Genomic DNA, 20,857 nt, shown 5'->3' with positions numbered 1-20,857 from the left:
GCACAGGATGTGTGGGGCCAAGGGGGGCGTCAGGAAGGAAAAGCGAGGTGCACAGGGACCCAGGGGGGAGTAGGCTGCAGAGGGGCATGGGCAATGGCCCTGGGACTAGAGGGGGTAGAGCGGGGTCCCCAACCTTTTTCAGTCCCCGTACCCCCTTGGCTTTTAGTAAACCTTCCCGTCCCCCTATTCACTATGAAAGGAAATAAATTCTAGACTCTAGAATCCACAGCTTTTGTCACTGACACGACTGCTTCTGGAATGTTTCCATTAGGATCATCTAGTTATTTACCAAATATTCCCCCTATCCCCTGGACAAGCTTCTCCTACCCCCTGGGGGTAAACATACCCCAGGTAGGGAACCCCTGGTGTAGGGGGACACAGAGAAGAACAAGAACCAACTCTGCAATGCACGGCCCTGACTGCTTTCCTTCGCGATTCTTAAAATTGAAGGGATTTTTTACACAGGATTGGAAGGGGGCTGAGCCCACTCCCCTTCTCCTGCAAGCACCAGACATCATCTCTGAAAAACATTGGAACAGTAAAACATACGAAACAGAAAATGTCCAGCAGATTCTTGCGACAGATGACCCCCATCTAGATCATTAGAATTACTCTTGTGCTTAAAATTAAGCACCTAGCTCAGTGTTTGCAGGATGAGAAGACTAGGCTGCTCCTGCAGCACAGGGAGGCAGATTCAATGCCCCTGCTCCAATCATTCTCCAACCTTCCGATGCAATGAATGGAACTAAAATCACGTACTTTCCACCTAAAGCCAGGGATCATTAAACATCATTCCCGATTATGCAGGTTAGAAAGGGGGACAATCTGCCAAAGGAAAATTTCCTGTCAGCTGAAACTTACCCTTGGTTAGGATTCAAAACTTCTATACTGTAGCCCTGTTACACAAAGTTACATAACTCTTCTCCTCCCCCTCCCCCCTTCTGGCAAAAATGAAAGGGAAGGTTTGTGCACGCCCCCGAGACCCGCTAGCAATCTCCAGGTTGAGAAGCAAGACTTTGCAGAATTATTACTACAGTATTTGTTAAACATCAAATGTATGATTTAAAACAAAAACATGGAAAAAAATTCATCTATTCCTGGAATTCTATAACTAGTGCTTAAAGAACTTGCTTCTTTAGTCACCTGTAAATATTTACTAACCAGGAACATTCTGGGTTCTCATCTGTGCACACATAACATTGGAACGTCTATAAGTCACTGATTTGATTTTGACCAGGACTAATTCAAAGTTATCAATGACAGTGTAAAGGATTTGGTGGGCTCATCCCAGATTCTGTTGAACAAGCATCCACATCACAAAAGCCACCACTTCAATCAATGCAAAGTACAGGCCGATCCTAAGGTGGCACAACACTGATGGGCAACCTCAGCTAGTGAGAGGGCCGTATGAGCATCCCGTCATTTCAATGGGTCACAAGATTGTCATAACCAAGACAGTCTCCCAGAATGGGGACGTTTTTCTAATTGTGCTTGTGTACCTCCAATTTGCAGGGGGTGCCGATTGAACCATAGCAACGCTTTGATTGGATGCGGAGGAATTGCGCAGTGCTCAGAATCAATGTTGTGTGCAATCAGCATGCACCTCACTTCATGTGTTCTTGCTTTACCTGCGTGTCACTTTAGTAATACTGTTAGGGAAAAAACTACAGGCCTGGAAACCAGCAACCTTGCACATAGGCAGTGGTAAATAAAATGTCACATGGGTCATACGCAGCTTGCCCATTACCACCATAAAGTATCATAGTTCCATCATGCAGCTGTGTCCATTTACATGTGTTGAGGATCTGCCCGCAGGTTTACAAAACAGTGCTAGACAAGTTAGAATACAGGTGTCTTTTGGGCAGCTGCTTATGCCGAGCTGTTTGAAAATCTAGCCCTAATTGTTTTTGGAAATCTCAGTTAAAGGCCCATGAATGAATAAATAATTCACCTTAGCAGTGACTCCCCCAGGAATGTTGAGTTTTTTGGCAGGCTGGTGTTGGTAACACTGTGTTGCTAGTAAGCCTGTTCTCTGAAGAGAAACCTTTAAAGGACACATTTTAAAGACTAGAACTTCTGGAAGGTTACAGAGCATGTTTTTCAAAATGCCCTAATTCAAGATTTCACTGGGGAAATTTCTCCCCTTTTCGTTAGTTTCCTTTTCACACTGGCCATTAGGTGTCACTAGTTCCACATCTCTAAACCACTCCCTGAGTCTTGTGTAAGAAACTTTCTATTAAGACCTGTCAGCCTGTTATTTAATCTATTTCATCCCAAACTGATTCAGATTCATGTTTGTAACTTCTGAGAGGGCATTTATCATTAAGGCATTCAAGCCCATTAGGGTTCATATACTGTACTGCCCTCAGCTGGCAGGCAGAGCTCCAATTGTCACCTCTAGACAAATTATTAAATATATCAGGCAAAATTCTGGTTGGAGGGTTGGTGGGGGAGAAGGGGTTTAAACTCTCATTGGAGTCAGTAAGGGTATTAAGTAGACTTGAGGATTTGCCCTGCCATGTATACATAAATCCTTCCTTTCATCATTCTTGGAAGTTTCCATCTATAAGACTGGCATAGAAGAGAGTCTTTCCCAAGGTCAGAGAGCAGTTTGGTGAATAGAAGCCAGGATCTTCTGGCTCCTAGTTTAGTGCTCTATTCACTAGCCATCACGATACACAATTTTCACTTTAGAAAGGCTGATCTTCAGTGGGTTTTACTGACACACACACACACACACACACACACACACACACTTCCCCTCCACACACACAGGAGCCTCCATGGGTGCTCCAGCCCTGCACTCCCCCCACCCTGCTTTTACACCCCTACTCCCAGGCCACTCTTGCCCCCTCCCTCCCATACGTCACATCACAAACTGGCCCCCAACCCAAAGAAGGTCCCCCACCCTTGCAGGAAGATATGAAATGCATTTGAGCTCATTTATTGAATATGAAAAGGGAAAGGAGAGCACTGTCTTATTAGAATTGCAGAACACTAGAATGGGAAGGGACCTCGAGAGGTCAAGTCCAGACACAGAATCAGAGCTGGAAGAGACTTAAGGAGGTCAAGTCCAGCCCCCTGCCCAAGACAGGACCAATCCCAACTAAATCAACCCAGCCAGGGCTTTGTCAAGCCAAGACTCAAAAACCCCTAGGGATGGAGATTCCACCACCTCCCTAGGTAACCCATCCCAGTGCTTCACCACCTTCCTAGTGAAAGGCTACATCTACATTGGCAAGATTTTGCGCAAATACTCTTTAACGCAAGAGTTTTTGCATTAAGAGTATTTGCGCAAGAAAGCGTCTATACTGGCATGTACTTTTGCGCAAGAGATGTGCAAAAGCATCCGTGCCAGTGTAGACGCTCTCTTGCGCAAGAAAGCTCCGATGGCCATTTTAACCATCCGGCTTTCTTGCGCAAGAAATTCATGTGGCCTGTCTACACTGGCCACTTGCGCAAGAGGGCTTATTCCTGAGTGGGAGCGTCAAAGTTCTTGCGCAAGAAGCACTTTTTTACATTAGAACATCAGTGTTCTTGCACAAGAACTCGCAGCCAGTGTAGACAGGCAGCAAGTTTTTGCGCAAAATCTTGCAAATGTAGACAGCCAAATAGTTTTTCCTAATATCCAACCTAGACCTCCCCCACTCTAACTTGAGACCATTGCTCCTTGTTCTGCCATCCATCAATACTGCGAACAGCCTCTCTCCATCCTCTTTGGAACCTCCCTCCAGGAAGCTGAAGGCTGCTATCACATCCTCCCTCATTCTCTTCTGCAGACTAAACAAATGCAAATCCCTCAGTCTCTCCTCATAGGTCTCATGTTCCAGCCCCCTAATGATTTTGGTTGCCCTCCACTGGACCCTCTCCAATGTGTCCACATCCTTTCTATAGTCCTCACAGCAGGACCAATATAGATCATCCCTGATAGGCGTCTAGCCACTCTGCTTTAAGTATCTCCAGTGATGAAGATTGCACAAGCTCCCTAGGCAATTTATTCCAGTTTAACCACCTGACCTTGTTGCCCTTCTCCGATTTCTTCACCTTTTTTTGAAATGTGGTGCCCAGAACGGGACAATACTCCAAGGCCTCATCAGTGCAGAATACAGCAGAACTAACTTGTGACTTGCTCACAACACTCCAGTTATAATGCATCCCAGAAAGTTTACTTTTTTTTGCGAGTGTCACACTTGACTCATTTAGCTTGTGGCCCATTTTGACCCCCTAACTCCCTCTCTGCAGGACTCCTTCCTAAACAGTCGTTTCCAGTTGTGTGAAACTGGTTGTTCCTTCCTAAGTGGAGCACTTTGCATTTGTCCTTATAAAACTACATCCTACTTACCTCAGACCATTTCTCCAGTTTGTCCAGATCAGTTTGAATTCTAACCCTGCCCTCCAAAGCACTTGCTACACCTCCCAGCTTGATGTCATCTGCCAGTATCTAAATCGTTGCCAATATTGAGCAGATTTGGTCCCAAACAGATCCCTGTAGAACCCCACTTGTTATGCTATTCCAGCAGGACTGAACTAATTACTCTGAGAATGGTTATCCAGACAGTTACTCACCTCACCTTATAGTAGCCCAATCTAGGTTGTATTACCCTAATTTATAAAGTCATGCAAGACCATATCTCATGCTTTTCTATCACTTCTCCTTTATCAATGGAATATAGCAGACTAGTTTGACATTTGTTATTACAAATCCATGCTGGCTGTTACCTCTCACCTTATCTTCCAGATGTTTAGATTAATTCTTTAATTATTTGCTCTATTATCTTCCCTGGCACAGAAGTTAAGCTGATTGGTCTGTAGTTTCCCGGGTTGGAAAAGGGAAAATAAGAACTCTCTTCTGGAATCTCTCCTAACTTCCATCACTTTTCCAAAGATGAAAGCTAAAGGCTCAGATACCTCCTATCAGATCAAGTATTCTAGGATGCTTCTATGAATGTTAGCAGCTTACCATAGGTAGCAACAGCCCAGGTATCCACTGGCATCTTTCCATTTATACTTTGTTGTAAGCCATTCACACCCCTTTTTTCTAAACTGTAGCATTCGGCTCCTCTCAAGCAGATCTTGTATTTTATTTAGGTAAGGGAATTGCACTCAAGCAAAATTAGTTTTACCTATATACATAGCACTATAATAGCTCTGGGCGTACTCTGGTTTCTACATGAATAGTTCCAGCAAAACCAAAAGTACCGATTAGTCCTTACATTAAACAGGTGTGAGGGCTAATAACCCACAGAAGAACCAGTCCAAGACCACACAAAAATCCTTACTGACGTGACACGCAACTGAGAAGCAAAGACATTCCTCACATTCCCCTTGCACACCAGAGCCCGGGGGGGGGGGGGAGGGGGAAAAGGGGCAGCTTAGATTTTTGGTGGAGTAGCAGGGGGGCTGGAGCACCAGCACAAGCTCCCCAATGCAAGGAGGCTGTGAGCCTTGAGGTCCAGATCCAGGCAAGCTGGGGGCTGCATCCATCCTCCAGACCTGAGGTTCCCCCCACCCCTGCATTAAGCTTTTGTAAAGTTAGGCACATGTACAGCACCAAAACAATGGGGCTTCAAAGTAACTCAGAATCCTGAGCACTATGGTAATAGGAAGTCTTCCCCACCTTAAAATATTTTTGTAAAATGGATCCGAGTGCAACTCTTACATAGAACAGAACTGGAAGGGACCTCAGGTCATCCAGTCCAGTCTCCCTGCCCTCCGGCAGGACCAAGCACCATCTAGACCAGTGGTTCCCAAACTTTTCAGCATCACACCCCACCCCAATAGTAGCAGCAAAATGAGGGGAAAAAAGGAACTGGGTCTGAAAACAATAGCAGCAAAGCTTGGGTGGCTGGGTCACCTTGCACCCCACCCCCCCTGGAATTTCTGCATGTCCCCACTTTGGGAACCCATGATCTAGACCATCCCTGATAAGTGTCTGTCCAACATGCTCTTAAATATCTCCATTGATGGAAGATTTCACAGCCTGCCTATGCAATTTATTCTAGTGTTTAACCACTTGAAGGAAATTTTTCCCAATGTCCAACCTAAACCTCCCTTGCTGCAATTTAATCTCATTGCTTCTCGTCCTACCATCAGAGGCCAAGGAGAACAATTTTCTCTCTTCCTGATAACTCTTAGGTACCCAAAAACCACTATCATGTCCCGTCAGTCTTTTCTAAACTAAACAAGCCCCATTCCTTCTGTTTTCCCCCCTCATAGCTCATTCTCTAGACCTTTAATCATTCTTGTTGCTCTTCTCTGGACCTTCCCCAATTTCACTTTTTTTAAATGTGGTGCCCAGAACTGGACACAATACTCCAATTGAGGTCTAATCAGCACTGAGAAGAATGGATGACTTCTCATGTGTTGCTCACACTTTTAATGCATCCCAGAATGTTTTTGCAACAGCATCACATTGTTGACTTATATTTAACTTGGGGTTCACTATGCCGCCTAGATCCCTTCCTGCAGTACTCCTTCCTAGACAAGTCACTTCCCATTCTGTATGATTGTTCTTAAGTGGAATAGTTTGCATTTGTCCTTAAGCTTCATCCTATTTATCTCAGACCATTTCACCAGTTTGTTCACATCATTTTTTAATTGTGACCCTATCCTCCAAAGCAATTGCAACCCTTTAGTAAGCATACTCTATGCCAATATCTAAATCATTGAAGATATTGAAGAGAACTGGTCCCAAAACAGACCCCTGAAGAACCTTGTTATGCCCCTTCCAGCAGGATTGTGAACTGTTAACTACTCTGACAATGGTTATCAAGCCAGCTATGCACCCACCTTATAGTAGCCCCATCTAAGTTATTTGCCTAGTTTATTGATTCGATCATGTAAGATAGTATCAAATGTCTTACTGAAGTCTAGGTATGCCACATCCACCCCTTCTCCACAAGACTTGTTATCCTAATAAAGCTATCAGATTGGTTTGACATGATTTGTTCTTTAAAATCCATGCTGTTACCCCTCACCTTATTTTCTTTGATATTTGGGGACGAATTCCTTAATTACTTGCTCCATTATCTCTCCAGGCATCGAAGTTAAACTGACTGGTCTGTAGTTTCCTGGGTTGTTTTTATTCATTTTTATAAATGGGCACTCTATTTGCCCTTTTCCAGTCTTCTGGAATCTCTCCTGTCTTCCATGATTTATCAAAGATGATATCTAAAGGCTCAGCTACCTCCTCTATCAGCTCCTGGAGTACTCTAGAGTGCATTTCATCAGGCCCTGGTGACTTGCAGACATCTAACTTTTCTAAGTAATTAACTTGTCATCTAAACCTACCCCATTCCCACTAGCATTCACTATTAGGCACTCCATCAGACTTGCACGCAACTTAAGAGTGTGTCAGAGTGCCTCAACATGCCACTTTCATTGTAATGGGGAATTCTTTAAAGCCACTAATAAGTACCAAGTAATTGCCCCACTACACCATTTCATATTGCAGATCTAGACGCCTGGCAGAAAAGGTTTTGCTAGTGATGCATCACCTTCAGTAGCTCAACTGCTAAATGACAACTTAAATGACAGCTCCATGAGAAGGTCATAGCAACATTTGTGAATGCACAAAAGGTAGAAAATGTTGCTCTTATACCTAAATGTAAGGTTCCAGTGATGCTTCAGTGACTAGTTTTTTTAAAAATTGGATTTGCTCAAAGTGGTAAAACCACCATATTTTTTTACCCTGTTCTAAAATGGCAGAAATTTGAAGTATTTTGTTAAGATAGAACACTACAGAGTCTTGCAAGCAGGATAGCTAGAGCCCTGAAAATCTGCAGGTATCTGTGGATCATTTTTGCAGATACCAATTTTGTTATTTGCAGTCTAAAGAAAGAATAGCCTTCATTTCCCATGTCATAAATAAGCCTTTTTGAATCCAGTATAGGGGCTTAACGTTTAGCCTTACTGATCAACTGGACCTTCACAAGTAGGGGGTAGATTTCCACAGTGCTAAAATTTTTAAATTAACCCAAGATTTGTATCAAATCATGCCATGACTATCTGTCAAAAGTGATTCATAACATTTACAAAAAATGATTATTTTTCCAGTCTGATTATTTATTCCATCAGTTGTAATTGTTACAAGTCAGATTGCTCATTTGATCTGCATTGCACACTGCTCAAAGCTCTAACTCCACTGCTCAGTCAACAGCTTTCAGTCCTCTTCAATGCAGCTCACTGCTGAAATAAAACAGGACAGTAAGTTTTACAGAGCAGATCCAGGTGTGTATATTTATTCTCATCTAAGACTGCAACCACTGATCAAGAACTACCTAAAGTGATCAACATTCATTTCTTACAAGACATTAACATAAGGCAAAGTATTAGCATATGTAATTCTGGGACATGCCAAACCTAAAATCAAGTTTCTCTAAAAGCTCTCTTATTTCAGCCATTTCTTACAAGGGAATGCACTGTAGTACCTGCATAGAAAGTGGATTGTTGGTACTGCTTTCACATTAAATCCTCAGGAATGCACTTTCAGTTCAAATGTCCATCCTCTCTTCAACCTGGTAAAGCAAATGTGTGTTACTAGCCATATCCAATCATGTTATTTTTCAATGCCACCCACCTCCCCAAACAAGTGACATCATAAACAAGGGTTTCACAAGCCATTCGCTGAACCCTATCACATCACAGAAGCACAGTCTGGGAAATTCCAGGGCTGGCTGATGCCTTTGATATACCAGCCAATATATCATTTGATCCTTAAGCAGAGACAGTTAACCACTTTGACATGGCTGCTTAGGAACAGTGTGGGCTATGGGAGAAAGTTAATGGCAACAAAGTAAGATGGTAAAGAAAGCTACAATTAAGTGACTTAATGAGTCTAGGAAGAGTCAATAGATGAACAAAAAAAAATCAAGTCAGGGAATTCTGTTTCCCATCTTGCTTCCATACCTACTAGGCAAAACATGACTGTATGCCCAACTCTGACCTGTGGAACTGAAGTTGTGCCACAAACCAAAGATTGCATAGGCATGGATTTAAAAAAAATTCTATTAGTTGATCAATACTGTCAGAGGAATATTTCACAGGCACATTAGACTTTCAAATGAGCTCTCAACAAGAGGAAGGATGCGGACATGAGCAAAAGGAGTTACCTCGAATTACAGGACTATTTCCACATATGAACTAGCCCAGAAAGCAGCTTTCGTCTCAGAGGTTTCTGTTGGAGGCACAACACTTCTTTTCTCCAAGGACACTGCAGTTTCCATACGCTAGCAGAGAATTCTTAGAACTTGTAAGGCAATGACAAAGCTAGCTAATTAAGTCAATTTGTCTACCTTGGAACACTGTCAAACCAGTATCTAGTCCAGTTATCAAAAGACTGATTCAGACTACAAATTTCAATGTCTGCTTATCTTTCATGACAATCCTGAACTGTCCTCAGTGACTAAACTGGCCAGATGTTTTTTCCCCTCCATTTTTGCTGATTAAAGTATTACAAGTTAGGCATTACAATTCCATAGAAGTACTTTCAGCAGTCTGCCACTAGACAATTTGACTATTCTTATGTGGAAACATCTTAACTAAATCTTGACATGTGAATACTGTCAAGATAATATCTCCAGTAGTCAGTGAATCTGCCTTGCTTTAATAACTTCTATCACTAGGCTCTCTTCTTTGGAGTTCTCATCCATATTAAGTTTGTTCACAAGATCTTCAAGGACTGTGTTGTGCAATGAAATGTAAATGTCAGGAGCAGAGTTCATTTCAGACTGTCTTTTAATAGGCTTCGTAAAGCCAAAGAAAACTTTATACAAGAATCCTTTACCACTTCAAATACAATATCAATGGAATATGCATATTTCTTCCAGTAAAAAAAGGACAATATAAATAAACATTTTCAAGAACCTCTTTTTATGGTAAGTTTGAGAGTCTATTTCTGGGTAATTTACATCATACAGTAAAAATACCGTTATGCAGGTTGAACATACAAGCAAGTTTCTCTTTAAGTATATCAAGGTGGATTGCCTTCCAATTTACACCCAGGCTGCATGCCTACCTTGCTACACTAAAGGAATGTTACAAGAGACGAAGGTAATGCACTTAAAAAAAAGTCCACAGCTTGTTCAGCTTCCAGTGAACATTAAATTAAAGGTCCTTTTCTATCTCAAAAAAATGAATTGGGGCCCCAACTTCACAACTTTTAAAAAACACCTTGGCTCATATCAGAGAATAAAATAAAATCCGTAGTGCTTTCAAAAAAGCTTAAAAACACTTGGAAACAGAGCTTTCTTAAAGAAAAGTCTAATCAGACCATCTCATATCAGAAGCTGTCAGGCTGTGTTTGACAAGATCAGAACTGATAATACTACAAAAGTGAAAATACAAGTAGATGTACTACACAATAACGATTTCAGCGAAGCTCCAAAAATCTTTATAAATACAGCCATTGGAAGGACGATCTTGAGTCAGGAAGGATTTTTACTCGTTGTGTGTAGCTGAGGACAAGAAGCAGGCACAATTGTAAAGGCACTGAAGCATAGACAAGATCCAGCATTTCAACTCCCTGTATTATTTTCAGAGGCTAGTGCTAGAACTTAAAGAGAACTTCCCCCACCCTTGATTAAAGTTTGTTAGAGGGCATTTGGAGTTTTGCCTAATTCTCCAGCTTCAGGAATGTATTTACTACTTGCTTTGCCTTAGATCCAAGCAAGTCCTAACACATGCATTAAAGTTAGGAATTTTAAGTGGCAGGTATTTCCAAGGTCTGGTTGCAAATAGACAGTTCTTACGGGCAAGAACAAGAGTGCGATATGGTCCAACTGAGCCTTACAGTATTTCCAGACTTCTGCAGGTCAATCGATTTAGAGCGTTTTCATGACAGTATATTCATTGTTCCCTTTTGAACTAAGACTTACCGTAACTGTCATAATTGTCTCTGTAGGACCCTCCTGAAGACCTGTCACCATAACCACCTTGATTCCTGCTGGAAAAGTAACAAATATTTTATGATTGAGCTAGTTTACATACCAACAAGTTAAATTACTTCAGAAGAGTTTGTGACAAAAACCACAACAGTCAGCTTTTTTAACACTTGTGCTCTACTTTGATTGCATTTACCTGCTGCTGTAATAATCTCTAGATCCATTATATCCTCCACTTCTGGAATCAAATCTGCTTCCTCCATAGCCTCTGTCTCCACCTCCTTGAGATAATAAAGGACTGATTAACACCTTGAAAATTTGTCCATGTCAAGTCAGGTATTGAAAACCAGTTACACAAAGCTCACCTCTAGAGAAGCCACGGCCACCCCGACCTCTGCCTCCACGGAAAAAACCTCTGCCACCAGATGAACCGCCTCTGTATCCACGGGATCGGTTTTCAGATGATTTACCTGCCTGGTCAACTCTAATCTGACGCCCATCAACAGACTAAAATCAGTAAAGAGGAAAAATAAATTGTATCAACATTACATGCTTTTAAAATAGAACAGGGGAGCAATTACAAAGCACTCCAAATGTAAGGTACAGAGTGGAAGAACTAGGTTGTCATTCGTGTCAGTAATGGATTGTGATTTTTGGATATGGGAGCAATCAAGCCATCACCAATAAATATTTACTGAGCATTCAAGAAATAAAAATCATGCTTGAAATAAGAAAAGAGCAAATCTGCCCTTAAGAGTTTTATTCCTATTCATTTTCAGACTTTCACAGTAAGTTGCTCCTAAAAATAATATTCCCTTTTGTTGGTAAAATATTTACTTATGATTTCACCACAATGGTTAATGTTAAGTTTTCCCTGCTTGACACAAAACAGAACGCTATTATACTCTATATAGATATGGTCCTGTGATCATGCATCACAACATCACCTTACCTTTCCATTCATAGCCATCATTGCATCTTTAGCATCATCTATGTTCTCAAACGTGACAAATCCAAAGCCTCTGGATCTCTGGGTCTCTCTGTCTTTCACCACCACAACTGAAAAGGAAAGACAATAATCCACTACCTATGTCTATCCAAAACATAGATCCACTTCAGCCCCCCCAAAAACCTCCATCCCAACCACTTTACGTTGCTCTTACCTTCTGATATCTGTCCATATTTAGAAAAAACTTGCTCCAGTGACTGTTCATTGGTATCAAAACTCAGTCCACCAACGAAGAGCTTTCCCTCATCTGATGCCATTTTGTTCTGTAAAATGAAACATTGTTAGATCCCAAAGGAAAAGGTTTTTTGTTGCTTTGGTACATTGAATCACAGGGGACTAAGGCATTGATTCTCCTAGACCAGTGTCATCGGGACAAAAATATTTTTATGCAATTTCACAGCAGCTGAGCAGAACTTCAGCTTTAGACATCTCTTTGCTAGTCCAGATCCAAGCGGCTAAGAACTTAGCCAGAGAACAGAAAAGCAACCAGAGGATTAGGTCTGGCAGCAGGCCTGGCCTGGCCTAACCCAGAGATACATGGTCTATCTCCTTGTCGCTCTTGGTCCCCCAGGCTCAGCACTTCCCATCAGTCAGGCTCTGAGGCCAGAGACCAAAGGGCCCCGCAGCGTACCAGGCGTTTGAATGGGATGAGCCCCGGGGGAGGGGGAGGTCCTTCGCGCGCATGCGCGCCGCGGAAGACAGAACGCGCTGCACGCCCCTGGCAACGCGCATGCGCCTTTACGCCCCGCAACCCGAACCTTAGCGCCTCCCGCCTGGCCCCGCCCGCTCAGCGCATGCGTAGTGGGGCGCGATAATGGGGGAAGCCATTTTGCGCCGGTCGAACGCGGACGCCATTTTGTTTCCGAGGATGCGTCGTCGCTCGCCGCTTCGCCCTCCCCCTCCAGCAGCAGCCCAAACGGCGGCGTTTCGCCCCACCGGGGACGCCAGCGGCTGACGCGGGGACCCACCCCCAGCACACGCGTCTCCCGCTAGGGAAACCGGCCGCTGCCGCGGGGCCGCGCCTGACGGGGTCCAACACCGCCGCCTCTGCAGGCCCGGCTCCCCCGCCTCGCCTCAGGCGCCTTACCGGTCCTCGGTGGGGTGCAAAGCAGTCACAGCGGCTCAAACTCCCAGCACGATGTACGCTGAGAGCTGCCGGCGCAGCGCCTTATATACCCCTCGCCTGGTCCCGCCCTGCTTATGAATATGCAAATCGCCCTCGGCCCCGGGATGAGGTAGCTTCGCGACCTTTCTAGCTCCGCCTCGGCTCCTGATTGGTCAGAACCTGGTTAATATGCATAAGACTCCAAGAGGGAAGCGGGTGCGCGCTCCGTATTCCCCACGTGGGGGTGGAATGCGGCGGGAAGGTCTGATTGGACAGGAGGGGGAAGGGAGGCGAGGCGGGACACAACTAGCCGCGGAGCTCCTGTGAGCCGCAAGACAGTGGAGGCCGTTGATTGGCTTCGGCCTCCCCCGCCCCTCCCCCCACTAACCCCTCCTGGGAAGGGGGCGGGGCCGGCTGCCCTAGTTTCGCGCCCTTCGCAGCAATGCGGCGCCCGCTGTCGTTGGAACAAAGGGGCCGCCTGAGGTGGCGGCGCCATCTTGGATGGGGGAGGGGGACCGTGACCCACTGTCCCCCCCGCGGGGCCGAGCCCGGCATTGCTGGGCCCGCCAACCAGCCCTGTGCCCCACGCACCGCACAGCGGGCCTGCGCACTGCCCGTGTACCCCAAAGCACCGCCCCCCATAACCCCGTGTACCCCAAAACACCGCCCCCCATAACCCCGTGTACCCCAAAGCACAGCCCCCCATAATAATCCCGTGTACCCCAAAGCACCGCCCCCCATTACCCCGTGTACCCCAAAGCACAGCCTGTGTGCCCCAAGCACAGCCCCCATAATAACACTGTGTACCCCTAAAGCACAGCCCCCCAAAACACAGCCCCGTGTACCCCAAAGCACAGCCCCCATAATAACCCGTGTACCCCAAAGCACAGCCTGTGTGCCCCAAGCACAGCCCCCCCATAATAACCCCGTGTACCCCAAAGCACAGCCCCCATAATAACCCGTGTACCCCAAAGCACAGCCTGTGTGCCCCAAGCACAGCCCCCATAATAACCCGTGTACCCCAAAACACAGCCTGTGTGCCCCAAGCACAGCCCCCATAATAACCCGTGTACCCCCAAAGCACAGCCCTGTGTGCCCCAAAGCACAGCCCCCCAACATAACCCCGTGTACCCCCAAAGCACAGCCCTGTGTGCCCCAAAGCACAGCCCCCCATAATCCCGTGTACTCCCAAAGCACAGCTCCCCATAATAACTCCGTGTACCCCCAAAACACAGCCCTGTGTGCCCCAACGCACAGCCCCCCATTAATAACCCCATGTACCCCCAAAACACAAGCCCTGAAGCACAGTCCCCAATCATAATCCCGTGTATCCCCAAAGCACAGCTCCCCACAGACCCGTGCCCCAAACACAGCTCCCCATAATAACCCATGTATCCCCAAAGCACAGCTGCCCACAGCCCTGTGTGCCCCAAAGCACAGCCCCCATAATAACCCCAGGTACCCCCAAAGCACAGCCCCCATAATAACCCCGTGTACCTCCAACGCACAGGCCCTGAAGCACAGCCCCATGTTCCCCAAAGCACAGCCCCCCATAATAACCCCATGTACCCCCAAAGCACAGCCCCCATAATAACCCCGTGTACCTCCAATGCACAGGCCCTGAAGCACAGCCCCATGTTCTCCAAAGCACAGCCCCCCATAATAACCCCATGTACCCCCAAAGCACAGCCCCCATAATAATCCCGTGTACCCCCAAAGCACAGGCCCTGAAGCACAGCCCCGTGTGCCCCAAAGTACAGCCCTGCATAATAACCCCGTGTACCCACAAAGCACAGCCCTCCACAGCCCTATGTGCCCCAAAGCACAGCCCCCCATAATAACCCCATGTACTCCAAAGCACAGCCCCCATAATAACCCTGCATGCCCCAAAAGCACAGCCCCCATCCACTCCTTATGTGCCCTCATGCACTGCATGGTCCCCCCCCCCAGCACATACCCCCTAAAACAGCCTCTGCTCACTCCCCATGTGCTCCCCCAGTTACGTCTGCCCCCAGATGCCCCAGCTGTCCCTGTTCCCCCAAACCTCAGCCTGCCGAACACGCTGTTCATAACTCACTTGTCTGTTTAGATTGTAAGGAACCCCGAGAGTGCTGCGTTATGGGGCCAGATCCTGTGTGGGGCCACGAAATATAAATAATAATCACTGACTAGAGTACACCAGGAGGGTGTCTGAGGAGAGAATCAGCCCGCTGGGTAGGGTAAGATGAGTTCCTAAGGCCTCTAGCTGCCATTTCAAATCACTGCAGAAATGAGGTGTTTTTATGTCGATGCCTGTGGAAGGGAGACATACTTGTTTTGGGTTCACTTTAATCATGCAATTCCCACACTGAAGCATGGCACAGGGAGCTGATGTATAAAGCAGAGCTGTGTGGTGGTGTTGCCTCCCTTCCCCACAACAAACACACACACTCTGACAATAGGAATGTCTCTATTAGTGTCACTATCTAAGCACCATGAAGCAATTCTACCTCCCCAGTCTGGTTTGGGCAGGACCTGGGTAGCTAATTTATAAAGCAAGTCAAACCCCTACACTGAAAGGTTATGATGATTCATAAAGTAACCCTAGGCCATGTAAAAAACACAGCAGAGGCAGAGACATAGAAGCAAAAGAGGGAAAAGAGAAGGTATTCAGATAAGGTTTAAATGTGATGGAGGTTGTTGTTGCAAAGGAAACACTCAAAACCATTTTACTGAAGACGGGATACTGAGTTCTTCCCCATCCCCTAACATTAATACCACTAATAGTGTTCCCAGTCAGAGCAAAGACGGGAGAAAAACATCTCAAGGGCTTTCTTGCCTACTTTACATTTAGATCAGGGCTGCTTATTCCCATATCATGTGGTTGATTTCTTAATGGATGTGGAAACAAAGGCAACAATAGGAAACACAATCAAACCCAACCGAGTTATCTGCCTCCACTAGTTGCTATGTCAAAGTATTGAGTACTTGTATTCACCTTCATTTTTGGATCTCTGGACAGAAGAAAGGGAAGTCATATGACAATTGCTTTGATATCACATTTTATAAGCAGGTTCTCCATGTAGGTACAGGTACAGTAATAATAAAATACTGTAAAATCTCACTAACTCTCACTTCCCTAATCTGTGCACACAAAAACATGGTGGTTTCACTACTTATCAGCAAAACTTTCACAGTAGACCACTGCACAGGTCTCATATCACAGCACAAAGGCATCACACCACCTTAACCTCTGATGATAGGACAAGAAGCAATGGGCTTACATTGAAGCTAGGGCAGTTTAAGTTGGACATTAGGAAAAACTTCCTAATTATCAGTGATAGGATGGTTAAACACTGGAAAAAATTGCCTAGCGATTGGAGATTTTTAAGAGCAAGTTAGACAAACACATGTTAGGGATGGTCTAGATTCTAGATGGGGCTTGGTCTTGCCATGACGGCAAGGGACTGGACTTAATGACCTTTTGAGGTTCCTTCCAGTCTTATGAGTCTATATTACAATATGACATATGCAGTAAAATAATCACAATGTTAACCAATAGTATTCTTTTCAAATAAATCAACCAAAAATGTGTAGTGATTCATCTACCATGCTTTATTATTATGTTTTGCTTATTTACTGGTTAATTTGCAAAATTTGTGAATCTTCAATCATTCATGCAAATTAATAAAGAATGATATATTTTATATACAGTGTTAGGGCTTAAATGTAGCCTAGATACTTTGCAATAAACATAGATAATAATACCAACAAATAAAGTAAAGCAACAATTAAAAAGAGCATGATAAGATAAAATTATACAAATATAATAAAAACTGAATAACAAAAATAGGTGGTACAGTATGCAGATATAGAGCTAATTCATTTGTTGCTGATTTTAGATTTAATTTACTTATTTTTTAGTGATGTCAAATCTTGGCTTAAAATATGGAACAACTATGGATTGCTTTTAATTCTACCTAATACTTCATAAGCTTTTGCATTCTTCAGAATCACTAATAACTGAAAAAGTAGAAGGGTACATTTGTGTTGGTTTGGGATTGCAAATGCATTTTTGCCCTTGGAGGAGAAGAGAAACAAAACCACCAGGCCCTGAGCTTGAATTCCTAGCATGGCTGCTCTGATTAAATCACAGACACATCAACATCTGCATTCCTGCTTTGTGATGAGAGCGTATAAAGGGACCTGGAAGTGTGGAGTCATTTTATAAGTGGAGATATAGAACATTTTACTGTGTGTCTGACGCAGCTGCCGTGGCAATGGGGTGGGGAAAGCGTAATGGTGCGTCTTTATCCATATCCAGACCTAGGGCCTCTGACATGGAGAATACGAAAAGACCTTTATCTTGAAAAGCCTTTTTTTGTTCCCGGTACAAAACCGATGCAAGTGAAATGTTTCTAATGTAACACAGTTGATTTTTCATTTGTAATTTCAATCTTTTTTGTTTTTGTTTTTTTTGCTTTAAAATGCTATACCCAAGCTTCAAGGGACAGATACTCAGCTGCAGAGGGCCTATATGGTACTTTTAAACTGTTGCCCCATGCATGCCCAATGTCAGACCGGGAATGGGAAGGGGTAACAATTTTTTAGAGATGTGATTTTATAATCTTCAGCAACACACTAATGAAATATTTGTAAAGCAAATTTTAAACTCAGGTCCTGTCGACTCACACAGCAAATTCAGAAACTGACAATATAGACCTGGGGTAGGCAAATGCCTGCTAAATGCCTTCATTACCACCTGAATGGCTCTTTTGCAGGTTCAGTGTCTGCTAATAGGTCCGGCTGGCTTTTTAACTTTTACATTAACTAGCTCCCCTCTGGAGGAAGCAGAGCCACAGAACAGGGATAGAAAGAGGTGGGTGGTTGGACATTAAGAGCCAGTGGTGCCCCAAATTTTTGGGTGCCCTCCGCAGCTGCATATCCAGTGTACAGGAAAGGACGGCTCCGTTCAATTGATGTAAATCAGCGTTGCTTTATCCAAAGATGAGGCTCTGGCTTCTGTTGCCTGATTTAGCTTCTTTTAAAGTCAGTGGAAAGAGCTGGGAATGGGCCCAAAAGCAGAGGGTGTGATCCGACTCACATCAACGTAAGTGAAGATTAATTCCATGGAAGCCAATGGGGTTGCACCAGCCTGCGAGATCTGAATCAGGCTGGCTGTCAGAGCCCCTCACCCTTTCCCTGCCCCACTTCTTGCACTCCCAAGAGGCTTAATTTGCTCCATAGCCACTTACTCCCAGCCAGCTGATCCAGGGCATTAGTAACAGCATATGTCATGCTGGCTCGTAAACAAGGAGGCTGCAGCAGAGGTTCTCCAGAGTAAAGTTCTGTAGGCAACGTTACCACCTGCTCGGCCCTGTAACAAGTGTGTCTGTTCCACACCATTGGGAGTGGCACCTTGAACTCGTCACAGGAAATTCTCTTCACGTTTTCCAGGGGTGCACTGCAACGCACGGATCGATTTTTACGACATGACAGTGATACCTTGACTTTAGCCAAACTTTTGATATAGTCTCCCATATTATTCTTGCCGGCAAGTTAAAAGAAATTTGGCCTTGGTGAGCGGACTGTAAGGTGGATAGAAATCTGCCTAGCTAGATAGTTAGGGTCAATGAGTAGCAATCAACGGCTCGTTGTCTAGTGGGCAGTTTGGTATCAAGCAGAGTGCCCCCGGGGTTGGTCCTGGGACTGGTTTTGTTCAACATCTTCATTAATGGAGGAGGGGATGGATTGCACCCTCAGCAAGTTTGCGGATGGCACTAAGCAAGGGGGAGAGGTAGATACGCTGGAGGGTGAAATCGGCTCGAGAATGACCCAGACAAATTGGAGGATTGGGCCAAAAGAAATCGGATGAGGTTCAACAAAGACAAGTGCAGAGTCCTGCCCTTGGGACGGAAGAATCCCAAGTATTGCTACAGGCTGGGGACCGACTGGCTAGGCAGCAGTTGTGCAGATACACACTGCCAAAATAACTGTGTCCGCAAGTGTAGTGCATCCATCTCCTGAGGCAGGAGGCAACCTTTGAAGAGCACCTTAAAGAGCAAACAGTTTCAGGCAGACCATAAAGAATAATTACCTGGTCCTGCAGAAACAAACTATAACTAGTATTTTGGTTTCCCAATGAGACATTATTGTAGTTGCAATGCTCATCAGATTTAAAGTGCCACTTAATAACTGCAGATGGTCTTCTTGGATGCTGAGCTCTTTGAAACAGAACCCAATTCTTCATCTGTGTTCTTACAGTGCTTCACCCAGTGACTTCCTGTTCCAGACTGTCTTTGGTACACTATGAATGTTAAATATCACTCCAATGATAATCCATTAATAATGAAGCTTTCATCAGTAGGATCATCAACCATTAATGTCCTGATGGAAATTGATGGACTGGTGTTGGCACAAAGCCATGTTGGTAAAAGACTAAACTGTATTTCCTAGCCTTAGCCTCGTTACAAGCATGGATCACAGTTACTTAACATAACACTAGCCACTGACTCCACTGGGTACCCGTCACTGATTCCATATAAGCTCGGAAGGAAGCGTGTCACCTATTGAAGCCAAAAGCCCACTTCCTGTAGCACTGACGTTTTCCCTAGAGGCAGGGGGGAGGGGGGTATCTCCTGGTAAAGCTACTTACCCAGCAAGGTCTTTCCCCATAAGATACCAAGGCCTTTAAGATCTGCAAGCCCCCTATTAAGCATTGCGTCCGCTTGACAGAGGATCCAGCGACTTTGGCCACTTGTCTAGACTCACAACCGTGGCAAAGTCATAACGTGCTCTGGAGCCACGGCATGTATTCCGTCACGCTCCCAGTAGACCACACGACAGCTGCTGGTAACTGCTGTGGTCACTGCTTTGAGTCAGAACAGCATTGAGACGCCAGGCCAGCCCACAAAAGCTTGTCCCCAATTACACGTGTTCGTTTTTAAGGTGCCACAGGACTCCTTCGTTTTTTAGGGAAAACAGCCCACACAGACTGGATTTTCCCCCACAATGACCTCCTCTACACACTAGTGAACTGCTTGTGTAAACCGCACACTTAGTGTGGTTCAGTGTCCCATGTAGTGGCACTTAGACCACTTACAGTGAGATCAGAACAAGGGAGCTGTGCAGCCTAAGCCGAGAGCCAGCTGCCTTTATCGCTCAAGCTGTAAAGGTTCAGCAGTCCCAGGTTCAAATCCACCCTGTGGCAGTTATACTTGGAACCTCTCCATATATTAGGTGCAGGGTCATGCTTAGGGTGGAAGGGCAGGGAATGTGAACAAAATATGCCTTGATGTAGTGTGTGTCTATTAAGCACATGGACAGATGAGCCTGGTTGTTTTTCTTTATTGCTAGGGACATAGGAATGCTGGACTGACCGCTTGAGGTCCCTTCCAGTTCTATGATTCTATGAATCAGACTAGTGATGCGTCGAGTTCAGTATCCATCTCCAAGAGGGATATGTTCCAACCCCACAGTGAAATATTCCTCAACTCTGTCTGGCTTATGCCCTGACACAGGCAGGCTTCTCCCTTCGTAACAGCGGGCTTTTTCGGCTCCGACTTCTATTCAGACCCAAAGGCACCGTCAGTTAAATAATCAGTCAGTTCTGCGTTCTCTCAAGGTACTAAGGGCACGAGGAGGAGTGGCCACCTATCTCTCCCCGTTTTTTCAAAGGGGAGCTGCTGACCCAAGCCGAAAGTGTGAAAATCCCTGATGCAGCCTCATTGTTGCAGAAGCCAGAGAAGTTGCTGCAGCAGCATTTATTTTGCGATTTGCCCTGGAGGGGTGCTCTGCTAAATTACTGTACAAAACTACAGTTTAGCAAAGGATACAGATTCAGCAGACGCTGCAGTGGAGCTGGGCCATCTGTTTTTGGCTCAG

General features: G+C 45.0%; 1 protein-coding gene across 6 annotated transcripts; it reads right to left on the bottom strand.

The window, feature by feature from the left end:
• Window positions 1–8,043: 8,043 nt before the first annotated feature.
• Window positions 8,044–13,126, bottom strand: CIRBP (cold inducible RNA binding protein). Of its 6 annotated transcripts, none has more exons than XM_075902670.1 (8): window positions 12,977–13,126; window positions 12,044–12,152; window positions 11,833–11,939; window positions 11,246–11,387; window positions 11,077–11,161; window positions 10,875–10,942; window positions 8,430–10,454; window positions 8,044–8,187 (listed from the first exon to the last, which is right to left on the bottom strand). In XM_075902670.1, the coding sequence occupies exons 2-7, from the start codon at window positions 12,144–12,146 to the stop codon at window positions 10,438–10,440; spliced, it is 522 nt and encodes a 173-aa protein (XP_075758785.1). In that variant the 5' UTR covers window positions 12,147–12,152; window positions 12,977–13,126; the 3' UTR covers window positions 8,044–8,187; window positions 8,430–10,437. The 6 variants fall into 6 exon arrangements, with proteins under 6 accessions (XP_075758785.1, XP_075758786.1, XP_075758788.1 ...); XM_075902671.1 differs by having other exon boundaries at window positions 8,044–8,184; XM_075902673.1 differs by having other exon boundaries at window positions 8,430–8,516.
• Window positions 13,127–20,857: the final 7,731 nt, after the last annotated feature.

This window comes from Pelodiscus sinensis, chromosome 19, assembly GCF_049634645.1.
Source record: "Pelodiscus sinensis isolate JC-2024 chromosome 19, ASM4963464v1, whole genome shotgun sequence".
Classification (NCBI taxonomy): Eukaryota; Metazoa; Chordata; order Testudines; family Trionychidae; genus Pelodiscus; species Pelodiscus sinensis.
Note: the sequence above shows the minus strand (reverse complement) of the source record. Positions and strands in the feature narration are given on the sequence as shown.

Coding starts and splice junctions, on each gene's coding strand:
- CIRBP (XM_075902670.1), bottom strand. CDS start 12,146: ATGGCATCAGATGAGGGAAAGCTCTTCGTTGGTGGACTGAGTTTTGAT. Junction 11,940..12,043: donor ATATGGACAGATATCAGAAG/GTAAGAGCAACG, acceptor TTTCCTTTTCAG/TTGTGGTGGTGAAAGACAGA. Junction 11,388..11,832: donor TGATGGCTATGAATGGAAAG/GTAAGGTGATGT, acceptor TACTGATTTTAG/TCTGTTGATGGGCGTCAGAT.